This window comes from Chiloscyllium plagiosum, unplaced genomic scaffold (assembly GCF_037043375.1).
Source record: "Chiloscyllium plagiosum isolate Xiang-an unplaced genomic scaffold, Cpla_swu_hap1 HiC_scaffold_24, whole genome shotgun sequence".
Lineage (NCBI taxonomy): Eukaryota > Metazoa > Chordata > Chondrichthyes > Orectolobiformes > Hemiscylliidae > Chiloscyllium > Chiloscyllium plagiosum.
The window spans coordinates 19,682,095-19,706,701 of record NW_028270162.1 but is presented as its reverse complement, the minus strand read 5'-3'; the positions used below and the strand labels follow the sequence as shown (position 1 = coordinate 19,706,701).

Genomic DNA, 24,607 nt, shown 5'->3' with positions numbered 1-24,607 from the left:
ATGAGTTCCATTTTCCACCATTCTCTGGGTGAAGTTGTTTTTCCCTTACATACCCTGTAAGCCTCCTGCCCCTTACATTTAACAAACCTCCAGTTGTTGATCCCTTCATCAAGAGGAGAAGTTCCTTCTTGGCTATCCTATTGATGCCTCTAATAATTTTGTACATTTCAATCATGTCTGCCATTCAGTCTCTACTCCTCTATGGAAAACACCCACAGCCTATTCAGTCTTTGTTCATCACTAAAACTCTCATGGATACATGAATAGGAAGGCAATAGAGGGATATGGATCCTGTAAGTGAAGACAGTTTTAGCATGTTAGGGCGAAATGTGGCGATGCAAGCTTGGAGGATAGATGGGCCTATACCTGTGCTGCATTGTTTCTTGTTCTCCAGCCCACACAACATTCCTGGTAAATCTCTCTTGTGAACTCTCTAGTGCAATCACATCTCTTCATTAACATGGATTCCAGAATTGCCCACTGTGGTTGTGGCCTAACCAATGTTTTATATAGTTCCAGCACAACTCCCTACTCTTAAACTGTATATCTATGGCTACTAAAGGCAAGTATCCCATATGCTGTCTTCACCACTTTATCTGCCTACCTTGAGGGACTACAGCACATGCTCACCAAAGTCCCTCTGATCCTTAGTGCTTCACAGGGTTCTACTATACATGCTGTATTCCCTTGCAACGTTTGTCCTGTCCAAGTCCATCACCTCTCAATTATCTGAATTCAATTCAATTTTCCACTGATCAGCCAATTTGACCAAACCATCTATATATTCCTCAAATCTAAGGCAATCCTCCTTACTATTTACCACCCTATATCGTATATTTCACAAACTTGCTGATTAGCCCTCCTACGTTAAAGTCTGAATCTGAATATTTCATGCAAACAGCAAGGGTCTCTACGAAAATCCGTTGGACATAGGCTTCCAGTCACATTTACACCCCTTGCACATCACACTCTGCTTCCTCCAATTCTGGATCCATTTATCCAAATTTCTTTGGATCCCATGGGCTCTCTTGTCAGTTGGTCCTATGGAAGTTAAGTATGAATTGTACCTGTAATTTTAATTGATGGGCCTACTTTCTTTATCGATGCACACATTTTGATATAGGAATCTATGCTGTTGTTCCCCCAGCTGTACCAAATCAATTTGAAAGAAAGTATTGAATAATTAAATTTACACCAGCACTTTGAACTCATCTTAAATCTAAAATGGTTTCAGCAGTTTTTTTGACATTAAAGCCAACTAGATATTTTGAGATATCTTGCACCTTTCTCAGAGTGGCGTTACGCTGCACATTTATAATGTTTTATATTTAGTGTTTGATCCTTAAATTTTTTTGAAAAACTTTGTTTTGAAGCTAAGTGGTGGCTAGGTGCTTGTTCACAGGAGGAAGTTTTACTCCAATTTGTTCCTGCGTAACCCAGTTGAAGAACTCATTTGTTTGACCTCTTACGCATGAAGTGCAGGGAAGGAAGAGAAGGATTTTACTGAAATTAATAAATAATATTAATTCTGTATTGGTTAGTATTAACCAATGTGTTTCCTAGCTTGAATTTGATTTGCATATGTTTCTACCATTCTTGTAAGTTTGAGATTTGCTAGCAACTATATTTCCAGACCTGGTATCTAACTAGCTCAGCTCTTAGACTTGCTTTGTATGTTTAGGCTTTTAGGGTCTTTTGCATGGAAAGTTGTTATTAAACTATTAATACTTGAAGGAATGAATCTTCACACTTGTAGTTCAGTTTTAGTGCAGGGCACTTGATTTGCAGTAATTAATCCTTATTCCAATGTTCATATCATACCAAGATTTGAAAATATTTGATTTAACTTTCTCTACCAGTTTCATTTTCTGCCCATCATGCAACTTTAGTAGCTTCCCACTGTTCAGTGCACCATAATTCTGAGGCAGACAATGAGACATTATTTTCACAAAGCTAACAGCAGAGTAGTGCCACTTAAACAGCAATATCTGTACTTTTGAGTTCAAGCCCATGTCTGGAAGTTGCTGCACAATCTTTGTTTAACCATAACAAGTGACATAAGTGTGATGTTATTTTAACAATATCTGTTTTGTTTTTGCTTTTACCAAAATGTAGCTAACGTTTTAATTTTTTTCCTCAGACTTCTTCTGTTGGAAGGAGGACCAGGTTCGGCATCTTGCCTGCTTGGCAACAAACATATGGTGTCTTGGGGGTTTGAGGATATGCTGTCTGCACCGGAGAGCAACAGTAGTTCCACTGACAATAAAGGTACACCTGATTTTTTTTTCCCCATTAGTGTGGTTGGGCTGTAAGGAGGGAAAGGCAGACAGGCATGTAGGCAGTGAACATTTAGCTAGAATTATGAGAGTGACTACTTAAATTTACAAATTTCAAAATAGGAAAATGGCAATGTGATAATTCATTCAAAGTAGTTCAATAAAACAAGGTTGAGAGAATATCAAATAACATTTTTTATTTATATATATATAAATAAACAAACAGTAAATAAATTACATTGTCTGCTAGTTACATCACCACTGTTCGTAGCAATATAAAAGGAATACTCAGGTAGTGTTTAAATGCCATAAAATTGGTTTCTTCTGATTGAAGTATTGTTTGTTTTGATTGTAGTTGGAATAGAATGTTGTGTAGTGCAAGTCAGAACAATCGGTGAATTAATGATGTGAAATACTGTCAGTCATGAATTACTGCAATGTTTGTTTGCCCTCGGAATGAGGTATTCTAGTGTAGGTATATGTTTCCAGGTTTTATAAACTTGTCAATGTTGAATATTTACAGGTGAATACAGAATATAGCATGAAGTTCCTTCTGTAATGGCATGGTAATTGATTGCCAATCCAATGTTTGACATTCCGATAAGGCTTTGGGGACTTGGCGTTTTTGAAGGTTGCAGTGTGGTATAAGGGTTGATGTGCATGCTTCTCGTGTGCAACTTCTCTGATTATTTCAATCTTTCTGATCTATTCTTTATTTTACTTGTTTGTATGTAATTCTTAGAATTTGTTATTTGGTGGCTTGTTTGTTCAACTTTAAATTCATGAATAGACAAAATTTTGTTTGGTCTTTTACCCACAGTCCAAAAGTCCTCTTTAATTTATAGCTCTACACCAAACTGATAGAAGAATAAAAATAGTGAAAGATCAGTGTGAACTCTAACAGAGCTAGTCCACCAGTTAGGTGGGTCAGCCCTGCTAAATTACCAGGGGTGTGTAGGCTTATGTGAGTTAGCCATGGTAAATGCCTGGTTACAGGGATAGGGTAACTGGGTTGGTCTGGGGTGAGATGCTTTTTGGCAGGTGGGTGCAGACTTGATTGGCCGAATCACCTCAAACTGCATTGTAGGGATTCTAAGATTTTTGTTTTGGATTGTTGGTGGTGTAGAGTAGTTTCTGTGATTGTTGTGTCAACGTACTCCAAGGATAAATCCCTCCAAAGAGCTGAGAGACATTTTGAAAGCAGCAAGGTAATGGAGGATAGTGGGCTAGTGTAGGTTAGGTGGGCTTGGATCGGCGCAACATCGAGGGCCAAAGGGCCTGTACCGCGCTGTATTTTTCTATGTTCTATGTAAAATACAGAAACATTTCTTAGTTTGGCAACTTAGTATCACCACACCCATGTTGTTAAAATGGAAAACATTATTGAATCATATTTGCTTTCAGAGAGGTAGTTTTGACCCTGTAAAGAGCAGCTGTTTTGCTTGTTTTAAGATCTGCAAAGAAATATTGGTGATGCCAGGTATCACAAATTTAGATAAGAGCAATTTTGTTTTTATTTCTAAATGTTGCATTTAGATATTTCAATCCAACTCTACAAGTATTACATTTTAGACATTTTAATTTGGTATTTTGCAAAAATATCTTTTTTCTGAAACATTCGTCTAATAGTAGCAATTTAATTTAATTTTCATGTTTGTGTTCATTGTGTTTTCATAATCGCAGCATACTTATGTGGTCTCTTACCTGCACGATAAATACAATTCACAACAAAAACTGCTGTAGTCTTAACAAGTCTTGATAAAAGGCAACTCAAAGCTAAATTGCTGGTCAGTTACTGAAAGTGTCTTGAGATGCCACGGATTCCAGCATCAGTAACTGTTCCTTTTGTGGCTGAAAGTGTACAACTGTAAATCCATTTTTTTTTAATTCTCTGCTTTCCCAGACACACTGTTTTCCTGGTTCATCTTATAAAAGACGTTGGCAGGATTCCCTTTGTTCTTTAAATTACCATGTGGATTCAGTACCATTTGCTTATGTGGTCTTTCCCTTGTTCTCACAGGCACAGGATAACAGCAGTTTACTTGACCTCTCCCAGTGTTCCTTGTAGGTAGAGTAGCAGATTTTACTTGGATTTCTTTCTGGTGGCATGGTGACTCAGTGATGAACACTGTTGCCTCTCAGCCCCAGGGACCTATGTTCAATTCCAGCCTTGGGTGACTGTCTGTGTCAAGATTAGATTAGACTAGACTCCCTACAGTGTGGAAACAGGCCCTTCGGCCCAACAAGTCCACACCAACCCTCCAAAGAGCAATCCCCGCCCATTTACTGCTGACTAATCCACCTAACACTATGGGCAATTCACCTAACCTGCACATCTTTGGACTATGGGAGGAAACCGGAGCACCCGGAGGAAACCCAAGCAGACACGGGGAGAATGTGCAAACTCCATACAGACAGTTGCCCGAGGCGGGAATTGAACCCAAGTCTCTGGCGCTGTGAGGCAGCAGTGCTAACTACTGAGCCACCATGCCATCAAGGTTGCACATTCTCCCCATGTCTGCTTGGGTTTCCTCCCGGTGTTCGAATTCCTCCCACAGTACAAAGATGTGCAAGTCAGGTGAATTGCCATTCTAAATTGCCTGATAGTGCCTAGGGTTGTGTAGGCTAGGTGGGGTTAGTTCTGGTAAATATGGAGTTCTGGGGAGAGGATGGGGTGTAAGATGTTCTTCAGAGAGTTGATTTGGAGCTGATGGGACAAATGGCCTCGATCTGCACTGTAGGGATTCTATGATTCTCCATGCCCTCCACACACAGTTCAAACCAAATTTTCATGCCAAACCCAATGTTTTCTTTATTGATATTTGCCTCCTCTATTAATTTTCTTTTATATGTTGGAGTTTATGCTTGAACTGACTGCTGACAGTAGAGTTAACTGAGGAAGGATGGAGGTGAAACTTTAACAATAAAAAGGTGACAGCAAGGAAATAAAAATGGAGCAGTGTTCTGGTCCATTGCAGCAGTCAATAAGTACATGCAGAAAGATTCAAATTTAAAACGAAAAATCACATGGTAGCTTACAGATGAGAATCGGAATCTTTCAGGCTGCCGAATGAAGGAAGGTGGTCGAGAATCAAATTCCAAGTGAGATAAAAGATTGGAATCTAGATTCATGGTTAGGGGCCTAGATTTTATCTGGAGCCTTGCAGGTAGTGCAGAGTTTGGTATTTGACCAAAATGTGATTCTGGTCGGAGTGGGGAGCTGATTGCCTAGGACCTATGCATGCAATCATGGCAACAACAAAGGAGAAAATGCTGGAAATATTCAGCAGGTCTGACAAGGGAAATCAGCATTAATGTTTTATGTCGAGGACCTTTCTTCAGAATTGACCATATTAATGCTTCATCCAGTTACCAGCTTAAATGAGCACTGAACAATTGCTGTAATTAATAATGAAAGAAGTTCTAAATTACCAGCTATTTTCAGAAGCCAGAGTTCTAATAAAAGCAAATTAGATTATCTTTTAACCACTGATTTATGGGCACTGGCTTACAGAGAGGAATAGGAATCTTTTATGGTAGCAATTGAAGGCACACAAACTATATTGTAGTCTGGATCAAGATTTCCAAATTTACCTTCTGATTATCTGGCATCTATATCGGCTACTTCACGCTGCTTTGCAAAATATTGCTCCTTTTTATGAAGAGACACCGCACCATCCATTTCCTAATGCTGAATGTATCGATCAATCTTGGCTCCATCTCTGAGCTGCATCGTGATTCCACCCTTCTCTGCACCAAGATTCCACCCTTCCCTGCACCAAATTAGGCAAGTTCCCATGAATTACTGGTTTAAAAAATAATCTAGTTTGCTATTCTTAGAATGGTTCCAACAGAGCAATTCAGAGCTTCTTTAATTATTAATACCAGCAATCATTCAGTGCTCCATTTAAGGATGAAGCTAGCATTATAGCCAGTTCTGAAGAAAGGTTCTTGACCTGAAGTATTAATGTTATTTCTCCAAGTCAGACTTGCTGAATATTTCTAGCATTTTCTCCTTTGTTGCTGCTGCTGTGTGATAACACACACAAATCCTAGGATATTAGCTCTCCACTCTGATCAGAATTATTTTTTGTAAAATATCAAGCTGTACACTAGCTGCTAAGCTCTAGATAAAATCTTGACATCTAACCATATGAGCCTAGATTTCCATCCTTTATCCCATTTGGCTTTTGATTATTAGACCCACTTGTCTTGTCATCCTGCAAGATTCCTGCCCTCATCTGTAAGCTATCATGTGTTTTTTGGTTTTTAAACTTGAATCTTCCTGTGTACATGCTGACTATTGCAACGGACCAGAGCACTACACCATTTTTATTTTCTGGCTTTCCCCTTTAAGATTTCACCTCTCTTTTTCTTCTTTTCCCATCTTGAAGCAGTATACGTTTAATGGTAATTCTCAACTTGATGTTTATTTTCTGCCTCAGTATGCCTTTTTTTTCTCTAAATGTTTTATAATAATTATGCTGCATACTTTGGATCCTGATGTGCCTCAAAACAGCATTGTGATGCTCTCTTTGAGCACACATACCATATACCTTGTTGTCTGGATTAAGCATCTTCAAATTTGCCTTCTGATTATCTGCTGCCTTCTACCTACTCCACTGCTCTGCACAATATTGCTCCTTTCTATAAAGCGAATACACACTGTCCACACTAATGCTGGATGTGTCAATGAACACTTTGGCTCTTTAGTTCTGAAGAAGGTCACTGGACCCTAAACACTCCATACATGCTGCCAGATCTGAGTTCTTTTCAACAATTTCTGATTTTGTTTGTGCCTTGACTCTATCTCTGGAATGCATTGTGATTCCATTCTCCCTTCCCGACAACAATCATCTTGATTCACTCCTTACTTGACGTGTTCAATTTTGGTGTGGGATAGGACCACGGTATTGTTGAGTTTTTCATCCACATTGACCTTTCCTGTATTCTTCTTTTATCATTTCCAGTTCCTTTCTCTAAAAGTCCTTACCATCTACATATTTGTATTGTACCTCCTTTCACAGTTAATTGTCATTAATCAGTCTCTATACAAAGCTCTAAACTTTGTCTTTTTAACTTATTCCTGCATTTCCCAGCTGCTCTGGTATTTTTCCTCGCTCTTGCTCAGTTTTCACTTCTACTTACATTCTTCTGTATAGACCCATGACTGTCCCTTGCACCGTAATTGTCAGCCCAGCATCGCCACCTATTTAAATAAGGCAGCAGCCAAAAGAACTTTAATTCTTGAAGATAGCAGCTGAACTACGTAGGAATGTAAGAATGCACAAAGTACAGGACTGCTTTCCCTTTAATTATCTCAAGTCATTCGACAGTAGGAAATTTTGAATTTTGTTAAAAACTACTTTTTTGCATTTTAATTAGTTTGATATGCTTTAATAAATCCAAGTATCACATTCAGATCAGCAGTATGAGCTTTCCAAACTTGACAGTGGTGAACAGAGGCGAAAACTGTTAATAGTGGAATAATTCTAGCTGTCTTGCTCAGAACTTTTCAGGCACAACGTAATTGATGTGGTGATGTTTGTGAAATTATTGTACCAGGCACCATCTGTGTACCATTGATTTGAGCCTGCTGGTGCTATTTGCAGCATCATTCATTTAAATCTTTTCATTTACTTGGGTTTTCTTATCTATTGTTGCTGCCACATAGAAATTACAGCAATCCTAAATTGGTAACAGGCTTTCTAAAACTTCTTCAGTGGACTTTGGCTTTGCTGGCATTTATTGTCCATCGCTCGTGCCCTTCAGAAAGTAATACTGAGCTGACTTCTTGAACTGCTGTTGTATTGTTGTATTTGTTGTATGAATGCCCACTGTGTTAGGGAGAGAGTTCAGTATTTTGACCCAGTGACTGAGAGAAATGGTCATATATTTCCAGGTTAGTGCCTTGGAGCTTGCATGTCATGTTCCCATGAATCTGCTGTCCTTGTCCTTTTACATAGGAATGATCATGAATTTGGACAGTGCTGTCTGAGAATCCTTGGTTTATCTTGTAAATGGTGCACACTGCTGCTACTGTATATAGGTGGAAAGAGTGTATGTTTGGATATGGTGTCAGTCAAGCAGGTTGCTTTGCCCTGGATGGTGTCAAGCTGCTTGAGTGTTATTAGAGCTACACGCATCCAGGCAAATGAAGAGTACTATCACCCCTGACTTGAGCCTTGTAGATGGTCAACAGGTTTTGGGGAGTCAGGAGATGAGTTACTCACTGTAAGATTCCTAGCCTCTGACCTGTTCTTGTATTTACAGTACTTGAATGACTAGTCCAGTTGGGTGTCTGGTTAGTAGGTTAGCATGTTGATAGGGATATGGTGATCGTGATGCCATTAATGTCAAGATTCTCTCCTGTAGAGATGGTCATTGCTAGCTACTTCTTGCCATTTGTCAGTCCAAGCCTGAATATTCTTCAGGTCTAGCTGCGTTTGGCCATGGATAGTTGCATTGTCTGAGTATTTGCAAATATTGTGCAATCATCAGGGAACATCCCCATTTTTGACCTTGTGATTGAATAAAGGTCATTGAAACAACTGAATATGACTGAGCATAGAGCATTACCCAGAGGCACAGATGTGCTGGAGCTGAGATGATTGACCTTCTCCAATAGATAGAGCCATCTTCCTTTGTTCTAGGTACGATCCAACAGAGAGCCTTTGCAGTATCCACAGCCTTCGGCTGTTCCTTGATATCGAGTGGAGTGAATCAAATTGATTGAAGACTAGCACCTGTGATGCTGGTGACCTCTGAAAAAGGCCATGTTAGATCATCGATTCTAGCTCAACTTGTCTTCTGTACTGATGATTATTAGGGATCAGGATATTTATGAACCACTTCCTCCAGTGGGCTTAGTTGTCCACTACTGTTCATGATTGGATATGACAGGACTGAAAAATTTCAATTTGATCCATTAGTTTAAGAAATCATGCAGCTCTTTTTATGCTTCAGCTGTTTTATTCCCAAGTAGTGCTGTGCTATATGTTGACGCAAAATGACACCTCGTTTTTAGGTAGGCTTGGTGCTGGTCCTAGCATGCCTTCCTGCAGTCTTCCTTGAACCAGGGATGATCCACTGTTGATGGCAGAGTGGAAGATGTTAGATGAATATAATTGTTGCCCTCCTCAATGCCTCATAAATGTCTATTCTTGACTTGTTACATGTGTTTCAAATTTAGCACACTGCTGGTGTCATACAACATAATGAAGGATATCCTCATAGTTAAGATGAGACTTTGTCCACACAAATTGGTGAAGATGAAGTCAAGTATGTTTTCCCTCTAGGTTCCTTCACTGCCTGCCACAGACCCAGCTGAGCAGTGATGTCCTTTAGGGCTGCACTGACACAATCAGAAGTGGTTCCGCTCTTGGTACTGTAAATTGAAACATTGTATATTTTTTGGCCTTGCTACCCTCTGTGGTTGCCCCCAAGTGATATTCAACATGAAGAACACTGATTCATCAGTCCAAGGGTGGGTAGTATGTGGTACTCAGCAGGTTTCCTTCCCCATGCCATGAGACTTCATGGGGTGTGGAGTTAATGTTGAGGGCTCCCAGGGAAACTCCCTCACTGTATACCACTGTGCTGCCAGTTTTGCTGGGTCAGTCCTGCTGGTGGGGCATAATGTGGTCAGACATGGTTATGGTGTTAGATGTTGTCTTTAATTCCACAAGTATGATTATGTTAGGCTGTTGATTTTTCAATTTTAGCACCAGTCCCCAGAGGCAAGTAAGAAGGAATTTGCAAGGGCCACAGGGCTGAGTTTGCTGTAGTCTTTTTCAGTACCTAAATTGATGCCAAGTGGTCTGGCCTCAGGCAACTGATTGTGTGGAGTTTGCACATTCTCCCAGTGTCTGCATGGGTTTCCTCCCACAGTCCAAAAATGTGCAGGTTAGGTGAATTGGCCATGCTAAATTGCCCGTAGTGTGAGGTGGATGGGTCTGGGTGGGTTGCGCTTCGACGAGTCGGTGTGGACTTGTTGGGCCGAAGGGCCCGTTTCCACACTGTAAGTAATCTAGATCTAATCTAAAAGACACTAGTGAATCAGCACGATTTTTCCAATAATCAACAATTCCGGATTTTGTTTAATTTGAAATTTCACCATCTGCCTTAGAAGCATTACCTGGGTCTCTGAATTGCTAGTTCAGCAATAGGAAATTCAAAGAAAATATTTCTGCATGGAGCTAGTGAGGTCAGGCATAGGAGGATAGAGCAGATGAATGCATGGCTGAGGAGCTGGTGTATGGGAGAAGGATTCACATTTTTGGATAATTGGGATCTCTTTTAGGGTAGAAGTGACCAGTACAAGAAGGACGGTTTGCACCTAAATTGGAAAGGGACTAATATACTGGCAGGGAGGTTTGCTAGAGCTGCTCGGGAGGATTTAAACTAGGAAGGTGGGGGTGTGGGACCCAGGGAGATAGTGTGGAAAGAGATCAATCTGAGACTGGTACAGCTGAGAACAGAAGCGAGTCAAACAGTCAGGGCAGGCAGGGAAAGGTAGGACTAATAAATTAAATTGCATTTATTTCAATGCAAGGGGCCTAACAGAGAAGGTAGATGAATTCAGGGCATGGTTAGGAACATGGAACTGGGATATCTTAGCACTTACAGAAACGTGGCTCAGAGATGGACAGGACTGGCAGCTTAATATTTCAGGATACTAATGCTACAGAAAGGAGGCAAGAGAGGAAGGGAGTAGCCTTTTTGATAAAGAATAGCATTACAGCTGTACTGAGGGAGGATATTCCCGAAAATACATCCAGGGAAGTTATTTGGGTGGAACTAAGAAATAAGAAAAGGATGATCACCTTTTTGGGATTGTATTATAGACCCCCTAATAGTCAGAGGGAAATTGAGAAACAAATTTGTAAGGAGATCTTAGTTATCTCTGAGAATAATAGGGTGGTTATGGTATGGGATTTTAACTTGCCAAACATAGATTGGGATTGCCATATGGTTAAGGGTTTAGATGGAGAGGAGTTTAAGTGTGTACAAGAAAATTTTCTGATTCAGTATGTGGATGTACCTACGAGAGAAGGTGCAAAACTTGACCTACTCTTGGGAAATAAGGCAGGGCAGGTGACTGAGGTGTCAGTGGGGGAGCACTTTGGGACCAGCAACCATAATTCTATTAGTTTTAAAATCGTGATGGAAAAGAAGTTCTAAATTGGAGAAAGGCCAGTTTTGATTATATGAGGCAAGAACTTTCAAAAGCTGATGGGGGCAAATGTTCGCAGGTAAAGGGACAGCTGGAAAATTGGAAGCCTTCAGAAATGAGATAACGAGAATCCAGAAAAAGTATATTCCTGTTAGGGTGAAAGGAAAGGCTGGTAGGTATAGGGAATGCTGGATGATTAAAGAAATTGAAGGTTTGGTTAAGAAAAAGAAGGTATAGACAGGACAGATTGAGTGAATTCTTAGATTATAAAGGCAGTAGGAGTATACTCAAGAGAGAAATCAGGAGGGCAAAAAGGAGACATGAGATAGCTTTGGCAAATAGAATTAAGGAGAATCCAAAGTGTTTTACAAATACATTAAGGACAAAAGGGTAACTAGGGAGAGAATAGGGCCCCTCAAAGATCAGCAAAGCGGCCTTTGTGTGGAGCGGCAGAAAATGGGGGAGATAATAAATGAATATTTTGCATCCGTATTTACTGTGGAAAAGGACGTGGAATATATAGACTGTAGGGAAATAGATGGTGACATCTTGAAAAATGTCCATATTACAGAGGAGGAAGTGCCGGATGCCTTGAAACGCATGAAGGTGGATAAATTCCCTAGGACCTGATCAGGTGTACCCTAGAATTCTGTGGGCAGCTAGGGAAGTGATTGCTGGGCCTCTTGCTGAGATATTTGTATCATTGATACAAATGGTGAGGTGCCGGAAGAGGTTGGCTAACGTGGTGCCACTGTTTAAGAAGAATGGTAAGGACGAGCCAGGGAACTATAGACCAGTGAGCCTGATGTTGGTGGTGGGCAAGTTGTTGGAGGGAATCCTGAGGGACAGGATGTACATGTATTTGGAAAGACAAGGACTGATGAGGGATAGTCAACATGGCTTTGTACGTGGGAGATCATGTCTCACAAACTTGATTGAGTTTTTGAAGAAGTAACAAAGAGGATTGATGGTGGCAGAGTAGTAGATGTGATCTATATGGACTTGAGTAAGGCATTCAACAAGGTTCCCCATTGGAGACTGGTGAGCAAGGTTAGATCTCTCGGAATACAGGGGGAACTAGCCATTTGGATACAGAACTGCCTCAAAGGTAGAAGCCAGAGGGTTGTTTTTCAGACTGGAGGCCTGTGACCAGTGGAGTGCCACAAGGATAGTGAAAAAAGGCGTATGGAATGCTTTCCTTTATTGGTCAGAGTATTGAGTACAGGAGTTGGGAGGTCATATTGCGGCTGTACAGGACATTGGTTAGGCCACCGTTGGAATATTGCGTGCATTTCTGGTCTCCTTCCTATCGGAAAGATGTTGTGAAACTTGAAAGGGTTCAGAAAGATTTACAAGAATGTTGCCAGGGTTGGAGGATTTGAGCTATAAGGAGAGGCTGAACAGGCTGGGGCTGTTTTCCCTGGAGTGTCGGAGGCTGAGGGGTGACTTTATAGAGGTTTACAAAATTGTGAGGGGCATGGATAGGATAAATAGACAAAGTTTCTTCCCTGGGATGGGGGAGTCCAGAACTAGAGTGCATAGGTTTAGGGCGAGAGGGGAAAGATATAAAAGAGACCTAAGGAGCAACGTTTTCACACTGAGGGTGGTACGTGTATGGAATGAGCAGCCAGAGGAAGTGGTGAAGGCTGGTACAATTGCAACTTTTAAAAGGTATGTGGATGAGTGTATGAATAGGAAGGGTTTGGAGGGATATGGGCCAGGTGCTGGCTGGTGGGACTAGATTGGGTTGGGATATCTGGCTGGCATAGACAGGTTGGACCGAAGTGTCTGCTTCCGTGCTGCACATCTCTATGACTCTGAGTATGTCACCCTCCTTCCCAAATTTGCCACCTTTTCCAAAAAAATGAATTTTATGGCTGTCATTTTAAACTATTTCTTGAACCTTAACATTATCAATTGCATTTATTCTGTTTTATTTCTCTCCTCTCTTGAAGTAAATAAGTTAAGTTGTGGAAAATATGCCATCAATCCTCATAATTCTCCAGTGCTTGTCAAAACTAGTAATTCTTGATTTATGTTGACTATAGATGGTATCAGAAGGCTATTCAATTGCAACCCAGATATTACATAAAAACCATTGATCAGCACGAAAACTGCCTTATTTTAAAAATGTTAGGCAACAGATGCATTGTACCCATTAGCCACTCAATTTGCAAACACCTAATGATGGGCAATAAATTCTGCCTTCACCAAAGGTGCCCACATTCCATGAAAGAATAAAGAATGTAAAGTCTTAGAATTAAAGTGAGGTGAGGCTTGATAGCATTATACTGGTAAATCCTGGGCCAAGAAGCTGTTCAGTACACTTGGCGGAGTGATTTCTTCCCCTTACCTGTACCTTATGATAGGACTTTTCTCCTGTTTTTGTAGAGGAAATATTGTAATTTGTTGACTTAGCTGTGAGCTGGATGACTAGTTTGCAATGCAGAGTGATCTCAGTAACATGAATTCAATTCCAGTAATGGCTAAAGCCACTTCTCCAACTTTTCCCCTTGTATCACCCTCTAATTACCATGAATTGGTGCGCTGTCATGAAAAATCAACCTTTGGTCCCTTTAATTGTGGCCACTTTCATTCTTCATATGATCACAATAGGGCAGTAAGTAAGGTTTTCTCATCTGTTGAGCACTTGTACACTGCAGTGCACATATATTAGAACCTTTGTTTCAGATCATGCAACACTCCTCTGGAATAATAGGCATTTATGTAGTTCAGGCAGTTGAGTTCACTGCTTGCATAAGCTCTTGAAACGTGACCTGAACTGCGTCTTTTTAGAAATTACTGTCAATCAGCAGCTGCCAATTGCGGCATTGTAATTCAATAGCACTGAATGTTCTAAGCACAGAAAATTGATTTGATAAGGAATAACTCGGTTGCAATTTTTTTCACAGCAAAATAGTGTAGATGGTGCAGAATACTTAGTATTCATTTGTGAGCTTTTGTATGTGAAAATGAATTTGGGGTTAAATGGAAAGCCATGAATACTGAAAATATTGATTTGAAATATGAAGTGCACAGCCTGTTACTTAGCAGAGTCTTAGTGCCAGTATTCTCTTTCATGAGGTGATACTTTTGCATGTCATGGACAACTGCATTGTGTGGTGGGGCTCAAGAGCCCTGCTCCAGCATGGTTGTCTCTGCTGCATTTGCCACAGAGGAAGACAATGAGCTGGAAAGATTATCGATTTTCTGACCTTTGTTTTCTTTGGCCTTCCTCTTGACCAGCTGAGCTTTTTGTTAATGCTTGCCTTTTTGAAAGCACATTCACTCAGCGTCCAGAGGTCATAGCTGTCATTGATGTCTTCCATTTGTCACTGTTAATATCTGCAATCTTTCAGGTGTCCTTGAAGCTTTGTATCCTTCTGAATGTCCAGCAGGTCCTGACCTTGTGGCTAGTTCATCATATAGAAAGTCTTAAGAGTTTCTGTTTCTTGTTCAATAACCATGGCTGAGCCAGTGCAGACATTGTTGGCTTAGCTGACCTTGTCTTACTAAGAGATGCTGAAGATACATCTGAGATTCTGAAGGTCCAAACTTTGAGCCTTTCCTACTGCTGAACATATGTTGTCCAGGTCTTGCCACTGTAGAAGATGAATGCTTGGTGAATATGCAGTTTGATATTCTGAATCAGGTTACTGTAATTGCCCTGTCTTACTCAGCATGGATAGGTAAAATCTGAGAGGATGCTGTGCTTATCTTTAGATAGTCCATCAGTTCTGAGGCTAACAGATTAACTAAACCTTTGGTCATCTCTTTTAATGTCTCTAATATTTCGCTCTTGGTCAAGCATCCATTTTTTTAATGATTATTCATCTGCGAAAATATTCCCTTTAGAATTTAATTGCTAGGTGTGGGCTTTTTTATTTTTAGCACAAAACGCCTTTGTTTTTGCTCATTTGTGCTCATGAGTTATTTAATACAGAGAAGGTTTTCATTGTCATTCAGGCTCTCACCTTTCTGTACAAGGTAGTGGGTGCATTGAGGTGTGTTGAGATACCTTTTCTACATTAAAGGTACTATATAACTAAAGTTTATTTTGCTTAAGTTTTTTTTCTGACTGATATTTGATCTCTTCTATTAGGCTATTGCCATGTAATTCCTCAGGCATCTGTTACTTAATACTGGTTTTCAAATTATTGGAGAATGAGTACTGATTTCTTCCTGTGATGTTGTGAAATTATGATGAGCTAGTACCTCAGACCTCCAGAGAGACTTTGCTAATCTGGCATGGCTATGAATTATTGGTGGTCAACCTTCTGAAATGTTTGTAAAGCTGCACAATTTTAATGATCATTAAAGTGACATTTACAACAATTACTTTTTTCCTGAAGAAGGGCTTATGCCCGAAACGTCGATTCTCCTGTTCCCTGGATGCTGCCTGACCTGCTGCGCTTTTCCAGCAACACATTTCCAGCTACTTTTTTTTGTGTCAAACAACATTCAAACTGTATTGGAATTGAAGATCCTCACTTTTTTTTGAATTTTGCCAGTTGTGAATGTAGAACATAGATTTCCCAGTTATCCTGGTTTAAATGTTTGACACATCACATGGAGTATACCGTACATCATATTTTGTGGCCAGAATCACTGAATGAATCACTGAACAAACCATATAGCTCAAATAATGGGCATACTGAGAGTCATCAGTAGCAACAGAATTGTATTCAACAACGTAAGATCTTGGGCTCAGTATGTCCCTCAATTTATCATTCCCATAAAATTGAACAGTCTGGATTTAATGAGTGAATTGTAATATGCCAGTAACAGTACTCAGCTTTTCTAAAAATGGGTTGTCAATTTTTTAAAGCTGCAGCACTGCACCAGAAACTTGGTAAACAGATAGGGGAGGCAATGGCTTACTGGTATTATTGCTGGACTGTTGATCCAGATCCCAGAGCCTTCTGGAATAGGCTGTAAATGCTGGCCCCAGCCATTGATTGTGAATAATAATAAAATAAGAAGAAACAGCATGTTATCGACAGACCAAAGAGATTCCATGACCAATGGACCAAATCAAAGTTTTATTGTCCTGCCACATTTTGTCATAATTAGTGGTAGACAATTCAACAACTAACCAGTATAGGAGGCTCTACAAGCATCCCCATTGTCAATGATATGAGAGCCAGCCAGCATGCCTGTTTAAAAAAAAAAGACAACTATCTTTAGCCAGAAGTGTGAGCAGCTGATCATTTCAAACACATCTCAAGGTTCCTGACTTCACACATTGTAATTTCAGACAACTGTGTCCTCATGCAGTGTGCAGTATAAATGTTAGTTTTCTCTCCTTGATTTGACATTCTTGTGATATGTCCTGATGATAGCAAGCCAAAAAGCTTTTTTTTTAAAGCAATGCTCAAGTTCTATATTGTCAAACGGCTGTTCACTCCATGTAATAGAAGAAATGGTTGAAGTCACTGCATACAGCAAAAGTAGAACCCTGATAACATTCCAGCTGTTTCACTGAAGATGTACTCTTGGACTACATCCCTAGACAAATTCTTTCATTAAGTATAGTTACAACACTAGCATTTATCTGACGTTTTGAAGAACTAGCAATATCCTGCACACAAATGCAGGATAAATCCAGTCGAGCCAGTTACTGTCCCATCAATCTGTTGTTGATCATTAGTGAAGTGATTCCATCTAGCCCATCTACAAAGTACAAGTCACAAGAAGCCAATTCCCACTTGTTTGTATCTGTGTAGCTGTAACGGCACTCAGAAACCTTGACATCATTCAGGCCAAAGCAGCCTGCTTGATTGACAATCATGACAGTTCACTTACTTTATCACTGCCAGATAATGGCATAAGTCAGTGTAATAGCTACAGGAAATTTACTACAGCTTGCCAAGTCTTTTTTTTCAACTTGAATTTGCAAACCAGAAGTCTCCATCACCATCACTGATGTGAATTCAAATCTAAATTGCAAGATGTAAATTTTGGAAAATTGAAAAGCATTTTTTGTTCCAATACTTTTTATTTTTCCTTGATCGTGAAGGAAATCTGAATGACCTATTGCCTGATCCCGCTTACTATATATTTTTAAATTGCCCTAACCTAGGAGCAGCTTTGATCTTTTAACTGAGGTCTGACCAAAATCAATCCTGGGCATTTCTCTAATATAAATGCTAGTGTTTTTATTCCTCCATTTCGTTTTTATCTATTCATTCACGTGATCAGGGCATCACTGGCTCGGGCAGCATTTATTGCCCATCTGAGAGGACAGTTAAGAGTCAGCCACAGTGCTGTGGGTCTGGAATCACATGTAGGCCAGACCAGGTAAGGATGACAGTTTTCTTCCCAAAGAACGTTAATGAACCAGGTGGGTTTTTCTGACAATTGACAATGCTTTCATGGTCATCATTAGAGACACATGAGTGTACATATCAGACAACTAGGTGGGCTCCATCAGTAATGTCTTGAACTCTCAAATGGCTATTAAATGACCCGTTCTGTGTGAAGGTTAGACGGTTGGAAATGGTAAGTCAAGATCAGTAAGGCTTGTGGAGCCATGCTGAGTCATCGTATTAAAGCAAGGATGAAAGAAATCAAGAAGATGGAACACAGATATGTCTATATCCACATTTAATGAGGATATGCTTTGGCATCAATATCCTGCACAGGTCATTCTGTAACGTGACGGTTGTATTCCTCTGCAACCTCGTGCTATATGAAATTGTACTGTATAAGATTGCCAGTAGAAAATCGCTATACCTGTTCAGTAGAAAGTTCACGTTATCCAAACAATGTCCACAATTTGTTAATTGAGTTATAGCCGAAACAAATTATCTGTATTGCAGTTTCATATATTTAATGTGAATTACAATTTTCCTAAGCATAGCAATTTTTTGTTTCGAGTACTTTCAGTTTTTTAAGACTTTTTCTTTGAATTGTTTACAAATAACTATGTTGGTGTGGTTATTAGAATACTGCATTCAATTCTGGTCTCCCCCTGATTGGAAAAAGTTAACCTTTAAAGGGTTGAGAAAAGGTTTTCAAGGATGTTGTTGGGATTGGAAGGTTTGAGCAATAGGGGAGGTTGAGGCTTTTCTCCCTCAGCTGTTGCAAGCTGAGGGTTGACCTTTATAGAGGTTGATAAAATCATGAGGGGCATAGATATTGGGTGAATAGTCAAGGTTTTTTTCCCCAAAGTAGGCAAGTCCAAAAGTAAAAAGGGCACACATTTGGCTGAGGGAAAGATTTTAACAGGGATCTGAAGGGCAACTTTTTCACGCAGAGAGTGCTGCATATGTGGAACGAGATGGTGGAGGCTGGTACAATTACAACTTTTAAAAGGCATTATGGAACGAGTTAGAGTGATATGTTGTATAACTGTGTAATGGGGCAATGTTGAGGGAGTAGCATGTACAGGTTTTTTTTTTCATTTACCCATTCTGTCTTTGTGTTTATCATGTGTTGGGGGTTTGTATAGGTAGACAGCATTCCTCACTGTTTATCCACATCAACATTTCAAAAATTCTTGAATAGGAAATGAATCCAAGTTGAAGAAACCCAGTTGGTTAGGCAACACCAGTGGAGAGAGAAGCAAATTTAACATTTCAAATCTAATATAACTTTTCCTCAGCCTCGAGGAAAAAAGTCATATTAAACTTAACTACTGTTTGTTATCAGCTTTTTTTGTTTGCTTCATTCTCTTTTCCTAGCATCCCTTTGCTTTCCTTTAAAAAAAATCACAAAAGACTTACCTCATTTGTTCACTTTTGATCTGAAAGCTTTTCCTTGTCAGCATTAAATTTACACAAGTCTATCTTTGTCTTTTTCAGATGCAGATTTGGGTCGCTGCCTTGCAACAGACGGAATGTACCTTTACACAACTAACTCAGTTGGCAAGGGGATCAGCAAACTGGGATCCGGTCTTCATGGCACTCTACGGTAATTGACTGCAATTATATTGGTTCATATGTAAAATTGAACCAGTTGTAAATGGCTCTTATATTTTAAAATTTTTGTTTTACATTAAAATGCACTGCAGTCGATTAAAAAGCAAAAACATTTGTTCTGTCTGCTTTTGTATTAGTCTCATGTTTTTCATGTTACTGTTAACACAAAATCTTTTTGGGTTGTAAATAGTGCAAACTCCATTTGGAGTGGTTTGGTGTATCAAATGTCTTCAGCTACACGTAACTAATAATTTCTGGACTGATTTTGAAGAAAGAACCGTTTTTGAATATTAGATTGGATACTCAATGTCACATTTTGCTCGACAGACTTGGTTAACTTCCCAACCTCTTGAGTGTGGCGCTGGGAAAGCGCAGCAGGTCAGGCAGCATCTGAGGAGCAGGAGAATCAATGTTTTGGGAGTAAGCCCTTCATCAGGATTGAGGCTTGTGGGCCAAGGGCTGGGAGATAAATGGAAGCTGGGGGTAAGGTAGCTGAGAATGCAATAGGTAAATGAAGGTGGGGGAGAACGTGATAGGTCAGAGAGGAGGGTGGAGTGGAAAGATGGGAAAGACAATGGACAGGTCAAGAGGGTGGTGCTGAGTTGGAGGCTTGGGACTGGGATAAAGGGTCCCAAGGTGAAAAATGAGGTATTCTTCCTCCAGGCATCAGTTGGTGAAGGTTAGGCGATGGAGGAGGCCCAGGACCTGCATGTCCTTGGTCTCGTGGGAGGGGGAGTTGAAGTGTTCAGCCACGAGGCAGTGAGGTTTGTGGGTGCGGGTGTCCCAGAGATGTTCTCTGAAAAGATTTAGAAGTTGGTGTCCTGTCTGCTAATTTTTTCCTAGTTAATTTCTCAGACTTGTTTAAAAAAAAAATTAATATTCATTGTTGGCTTTGGCTGGGCGAGCATTTATTGCCCATCTCTAATTTCCTTTGAGAAAGTGGTGAGCTGCCTTTTTAACTGCTGAAGGCCATGTGACATCGATATACATATGCTGGTAGGGAGTAAGTTCCATTAGTTTGACCCAGCGACAGTAAAGGAACAACAATATACTACCGTTTCAGGATGATGAGTTGCTTGGAGAGCAACTTGCAGGTGGTGATGTTTTCAGGTATCTGTTGCCCTTGTACTAGATGATGATGGTTGTGAATTTGGAATGTGTTCTCTAAGCAGCCTTGGTGAATTTCTCTGCTCAGCTGACCGAGCACAGGAGGCGTACCAAACTGTTAAGTGAAAAACAATACTCTGGTATGGATTGCTGGTCACTGATCAATAATGCCTGTTGGAGTGTGTGCATGAGTAGACGTGTAGAATTGGGCTTGGCCATCATGATATCTGCAGTTGAGTAGCTTGTTGGCAATCAGTGGCTGGACATGAAAAATGAAAAAAAATTGAAAATGTGTTTTGAGGCAACTCATCTGTGCATTGTGTAACTAGTTTAATTGAAAAGAAACCAAACATTTTAGTTAAGTATCCTAAAGATGAGACCAATTAAATAACTTCAGGCAAAGGCAGTAATCTTGTGTGGTACTGTGCAAAACCATGCTTTCCTAAGCCAAGGGCAAAGAGGAATATATTGCGGAAATAATGCGTTGATCTTGCATTCTAGCACTCTAACAGTCATATTGTTACTCAAATGCAATGTGGTACTGGAAAATTATTTTAAGCATTTTTTGATTATTGTTATTCAGGTTTCTTTAAAGATCTGTAGTACACCATTTACCCCTCTCATCAACTGTCTTTTTCAAATGATCAGACAAACTACCTCTTTATGTTGGCCTGCAAACAAGTGTACAGGAACAGTCTGATCTGATCTCTAGGGGTTATACCGTTGTTACAAATTTTCTGCCATGTGTTTCATTGTGCATCTGTTGTGCGAAGCATCCAACTACAATATCACGCAAAAAGGCAGAAAAATTGAACAGCAGTGTTCCTTGATAGTTTTTCCTGGTCTATATAATGTTTTCTTTGTATAATTTAAAAATTAATTCTTATACAGATGAGGCTAATTTTATTTGGATCTCCGATGGTGGTTATAAACTGCTGTATGAAATGGTTGGATGTCTCTTGAACTTGAAATAAATTTTGATTTTTGAGTGCTTTTTCCTTGCTGAATAGAAACAATAGCCTGTATTAATGTAGTAGCTTTGACTTGGAAACTGTATCTTAAGATGCTTCATAATGGATAAAGAAAAGTAGGCACTAAGAAAATATTAGATATAATGAAGATCATAGAAACCATAGAAAGAAACCACTCAATCCAACAAATCGGCCCCGGCTAAATAAACTATCTGCCTGTTCAAATCCCACTGTCTAGCACTGATCTGTAGCCTTGCAGGTTAGATCACTTCAGGTGCCGATCCAGATTCCTTTAAATGAGTTGAGGGTTTCCACCTCAACCACCAAGTTGGACAGCAAACTCTAGACAGTCGTCACTGTCTGGTGAGAAAAACCTTTCTTCATGTACTTGCTAATTCTTCTATTAATCACCTGTAATTTATCACTTCAATAGAAAACTTGGCTTCTGTGTCCACTCAACCAAGCCCCTCATTATTTTGTTAAGTGATCCCTTAGCTGCTTCTGTTCAAAGGGAAACATCCCGAACCTCTACAATCTTTTCTTCTAGCTACATCTTGCAAGTTCTGGCAACATTCTTGCATCTCCTCTGTGCATTCTTTTATAGCAATTATACCCTTCCTATAATGGAGTGACCAGAACTATCTACACGGTTTCAGCAGTGGCCTCGCAAATGTCTCATAAAGTCCCAAAATTACATTCTTTTGCATTTAGTACATTGCCCAGTGAAACCGCGTCCTGTATGCTGCCTTATCTCCCTATTGTTGTACACCATGGCCCTGTTAATAGAGCCGAGATAGTTTATGCTTTATTAACTATACTTACCAGCTGTCCTGCCACTTCTTGTGACTTATGTACTTGTACCACCACGTTAGTCTGCATATCCATACCATTTAGAATAGTATTTGTTATTTTATGCAGTCTTTCCTTGTTCTTTGTATCAAAGTGCATCACCTCACCCTTCCCCACATCAAACTCCATCTGCAGCCTATCCACCCATTCTAAAATTTTGACTGTCATTTTGAAGGCGCTGACATTGCCCTCCTTATTTTGTGTCATCCACAAACTTTGAAAATGTTCCCTTCTCACCAAGATCCAGGTCGCTTTTATATAATCAAGAAAAGCAGAGATCCCAATATTGACCACTGGGATCTCCACTATAACCCACCTCCTAGCCCAAACAATACCCATTAACTGTTACTCTGTTTCCTGTCCCTCGCTCTATCAAATGGCTTTTGGGAGGTAGTCAACACCACATCAGCAGCCATCACTTCATCAACCTTCTCCGTTATCTCTTCTCAAAAGCCAAGTTAATTTGACAAGATTTTACCTTTACAAATCCATCCTGACACTCTTCCAAATTAATGTAATTTTTCAATGTGACTGTTAGTTCTATCCCAAATAATTTTCTTGAAGCTCCCCAACTATTGAAGATAATCTAGTCATATAATCTGGGTAATTCAAGATGGAGGACAGGAAAAAGAATTGTGGTGGTAAGAACTGCTGTTTTTTTTTCAGTGTTGGAGCAAATTTCCTTGAATTCTAGGAGCAGTAATTACTGTTAGATAAGCTGTTGCATTGTTTTGGCATTGGGGAAAAAAAAGTCATAGCAACTTAAATGAGGCAGTGACCACGCGGGATGTGAATCAAACGGAGAAATAAACTTGCACTGCTAACTGCCTCTACTGTTTGACTTCATGTATCTCTGGACATGGGAAATTGTCAAAGAAAAATTAACAAATAGTGAAATTCACAGATGATCTTGGAGAAACCTGTGTAGGGGATCTCACAGCAGGGGGGTAGCTAAGTGGATAGATTTTTTTCAAGTGTCACCTCACTGTTTCTGTTTGTAAATCTACAATAGTGATTAGAGAGGATTCTTTTTGAATTACATGTTTTTGTTGAAATCTGTTTTTTGATTAAACTTTAAAAAGACAAAAACATAGGTACTAAGCTAGCCTAGAGCCATGTTCTTAGAGCAGTACGACTATGCTGTTTTCTGAGTCTGTAGATTAAGGTGCAAAGATGGCCTTCAGTAGAGTGATGTGATCTTGATAGATATGGGAGAGTAAAGAGAGTTACTATGTTACTGATGACTATGTGCAGGAAGTGTTACGAATCCTATCAGATCACATGGATCTATTGGAGCAGCAGTCAAAGGCAATGAGGAATTTACAGGAACTAGGGAGTGTGATAGATGGCAGTTGCAGGAAGGGAGATAAACCAACAGTACAGTCAGGTAGATGGATTACACCCCAAAAAGATGAGAGGGAGACAGGTAATGCAGGAGTTTCCTGTGGCTATCCCCATCTCAAACAAGCATGCTGTTTTGGAAAATGTAGGGAGTGATACCCTCTCAGGGACAGACAGGTTTCTGGTACCAAAACTGGCTCTAATATAAAGTGTGGTATGCCAAGTTCCAAGTGATCGATTGTGATAGGGGACTCTTCAGTCAGAGGCACAGACAGATGTTTCTGTGGCTGACAGCGAGACATCAGAATGGTATGCTGCCTCTCTGGTGTCAAGATCAAGGATATCTTGGAGAGAGTGCAGAATATTCTCAAAGGAGAAGAGAGACCAAGATTTTGTTGTACACATTGGAACTAATGAGATAGGAAATGAAAAAGATGAGATTCTGAGGAGACAATATATAAGGTTAGACAGGAATTTAAAAAGGAGATCCGCGAGAGTAGTAATATCTGGATTACTCCTGGTGCCAAGAGCAAATGTGGGTAGGAATAGGAGGACAGAGTAGATGGATGTGTGGCTGAGGGGCTGGTGCAGGGGAGAAGGATTCACGTTTTGGATCATTGGGATCTCTTCCAGGATGGAAGTGACCTGTATAAGAATAGATTGCACCTGAATTGGAAGGGGACTAATATACTGGCGTAGGGATGTGAGAGCGCTGCTTGGGAGGATTTAAATTAGTCAGAGGGGGATGGACCCAGGGAGATAATGAAGAAAGATCAGCCTGAGACTGGTAGAGTTGGGAAAAAGAGCAAGTCAAACAGTCAGTGCAGGCAGAAACAAAGCAGTAAACAAGGTTGGATTGATAAATTAAACTATATTTATTTCAGTGCAAGAGGCCAAACAGATAAACTCAGAGCATGAAGATGAACTCTGAGCATGGTTGAGACATGGGACTGGGAGATCATAGCA

The 24,607-nt window shown here is 40.0% G+C and overlaps 1 protein-coding gene across 4 annotated transcripts in view; it reads left to right on the top strand.

Annotated features, from left to right (window-relative positions):
* Positions 1-24,607, top strand: part of hectd4 (HECT domain containing E3 ubiquitin protein ligase 4) — a 295,048-nt gene that overhangs the window by 44,759 nt on the left and 225,682 nt on the right. For all 4 annotated transcript variants that reach the window (XM_087999963.1, XM_087999965.1, XM_087999964.1 and 1 more), the window contains exons 4-5: positions 2,141-2,268; positions 19,257-19,365. In XM_087999963.1, the coding sequence (XP_087856089.1) occupies positions 2,141-2,268; positions 19,257-19,365 (237 nt within the window). The remainder of the gene's footprint in view (positions 1-2,140; positions 2,269-19,256; positions 19,366-24,607) is intronic.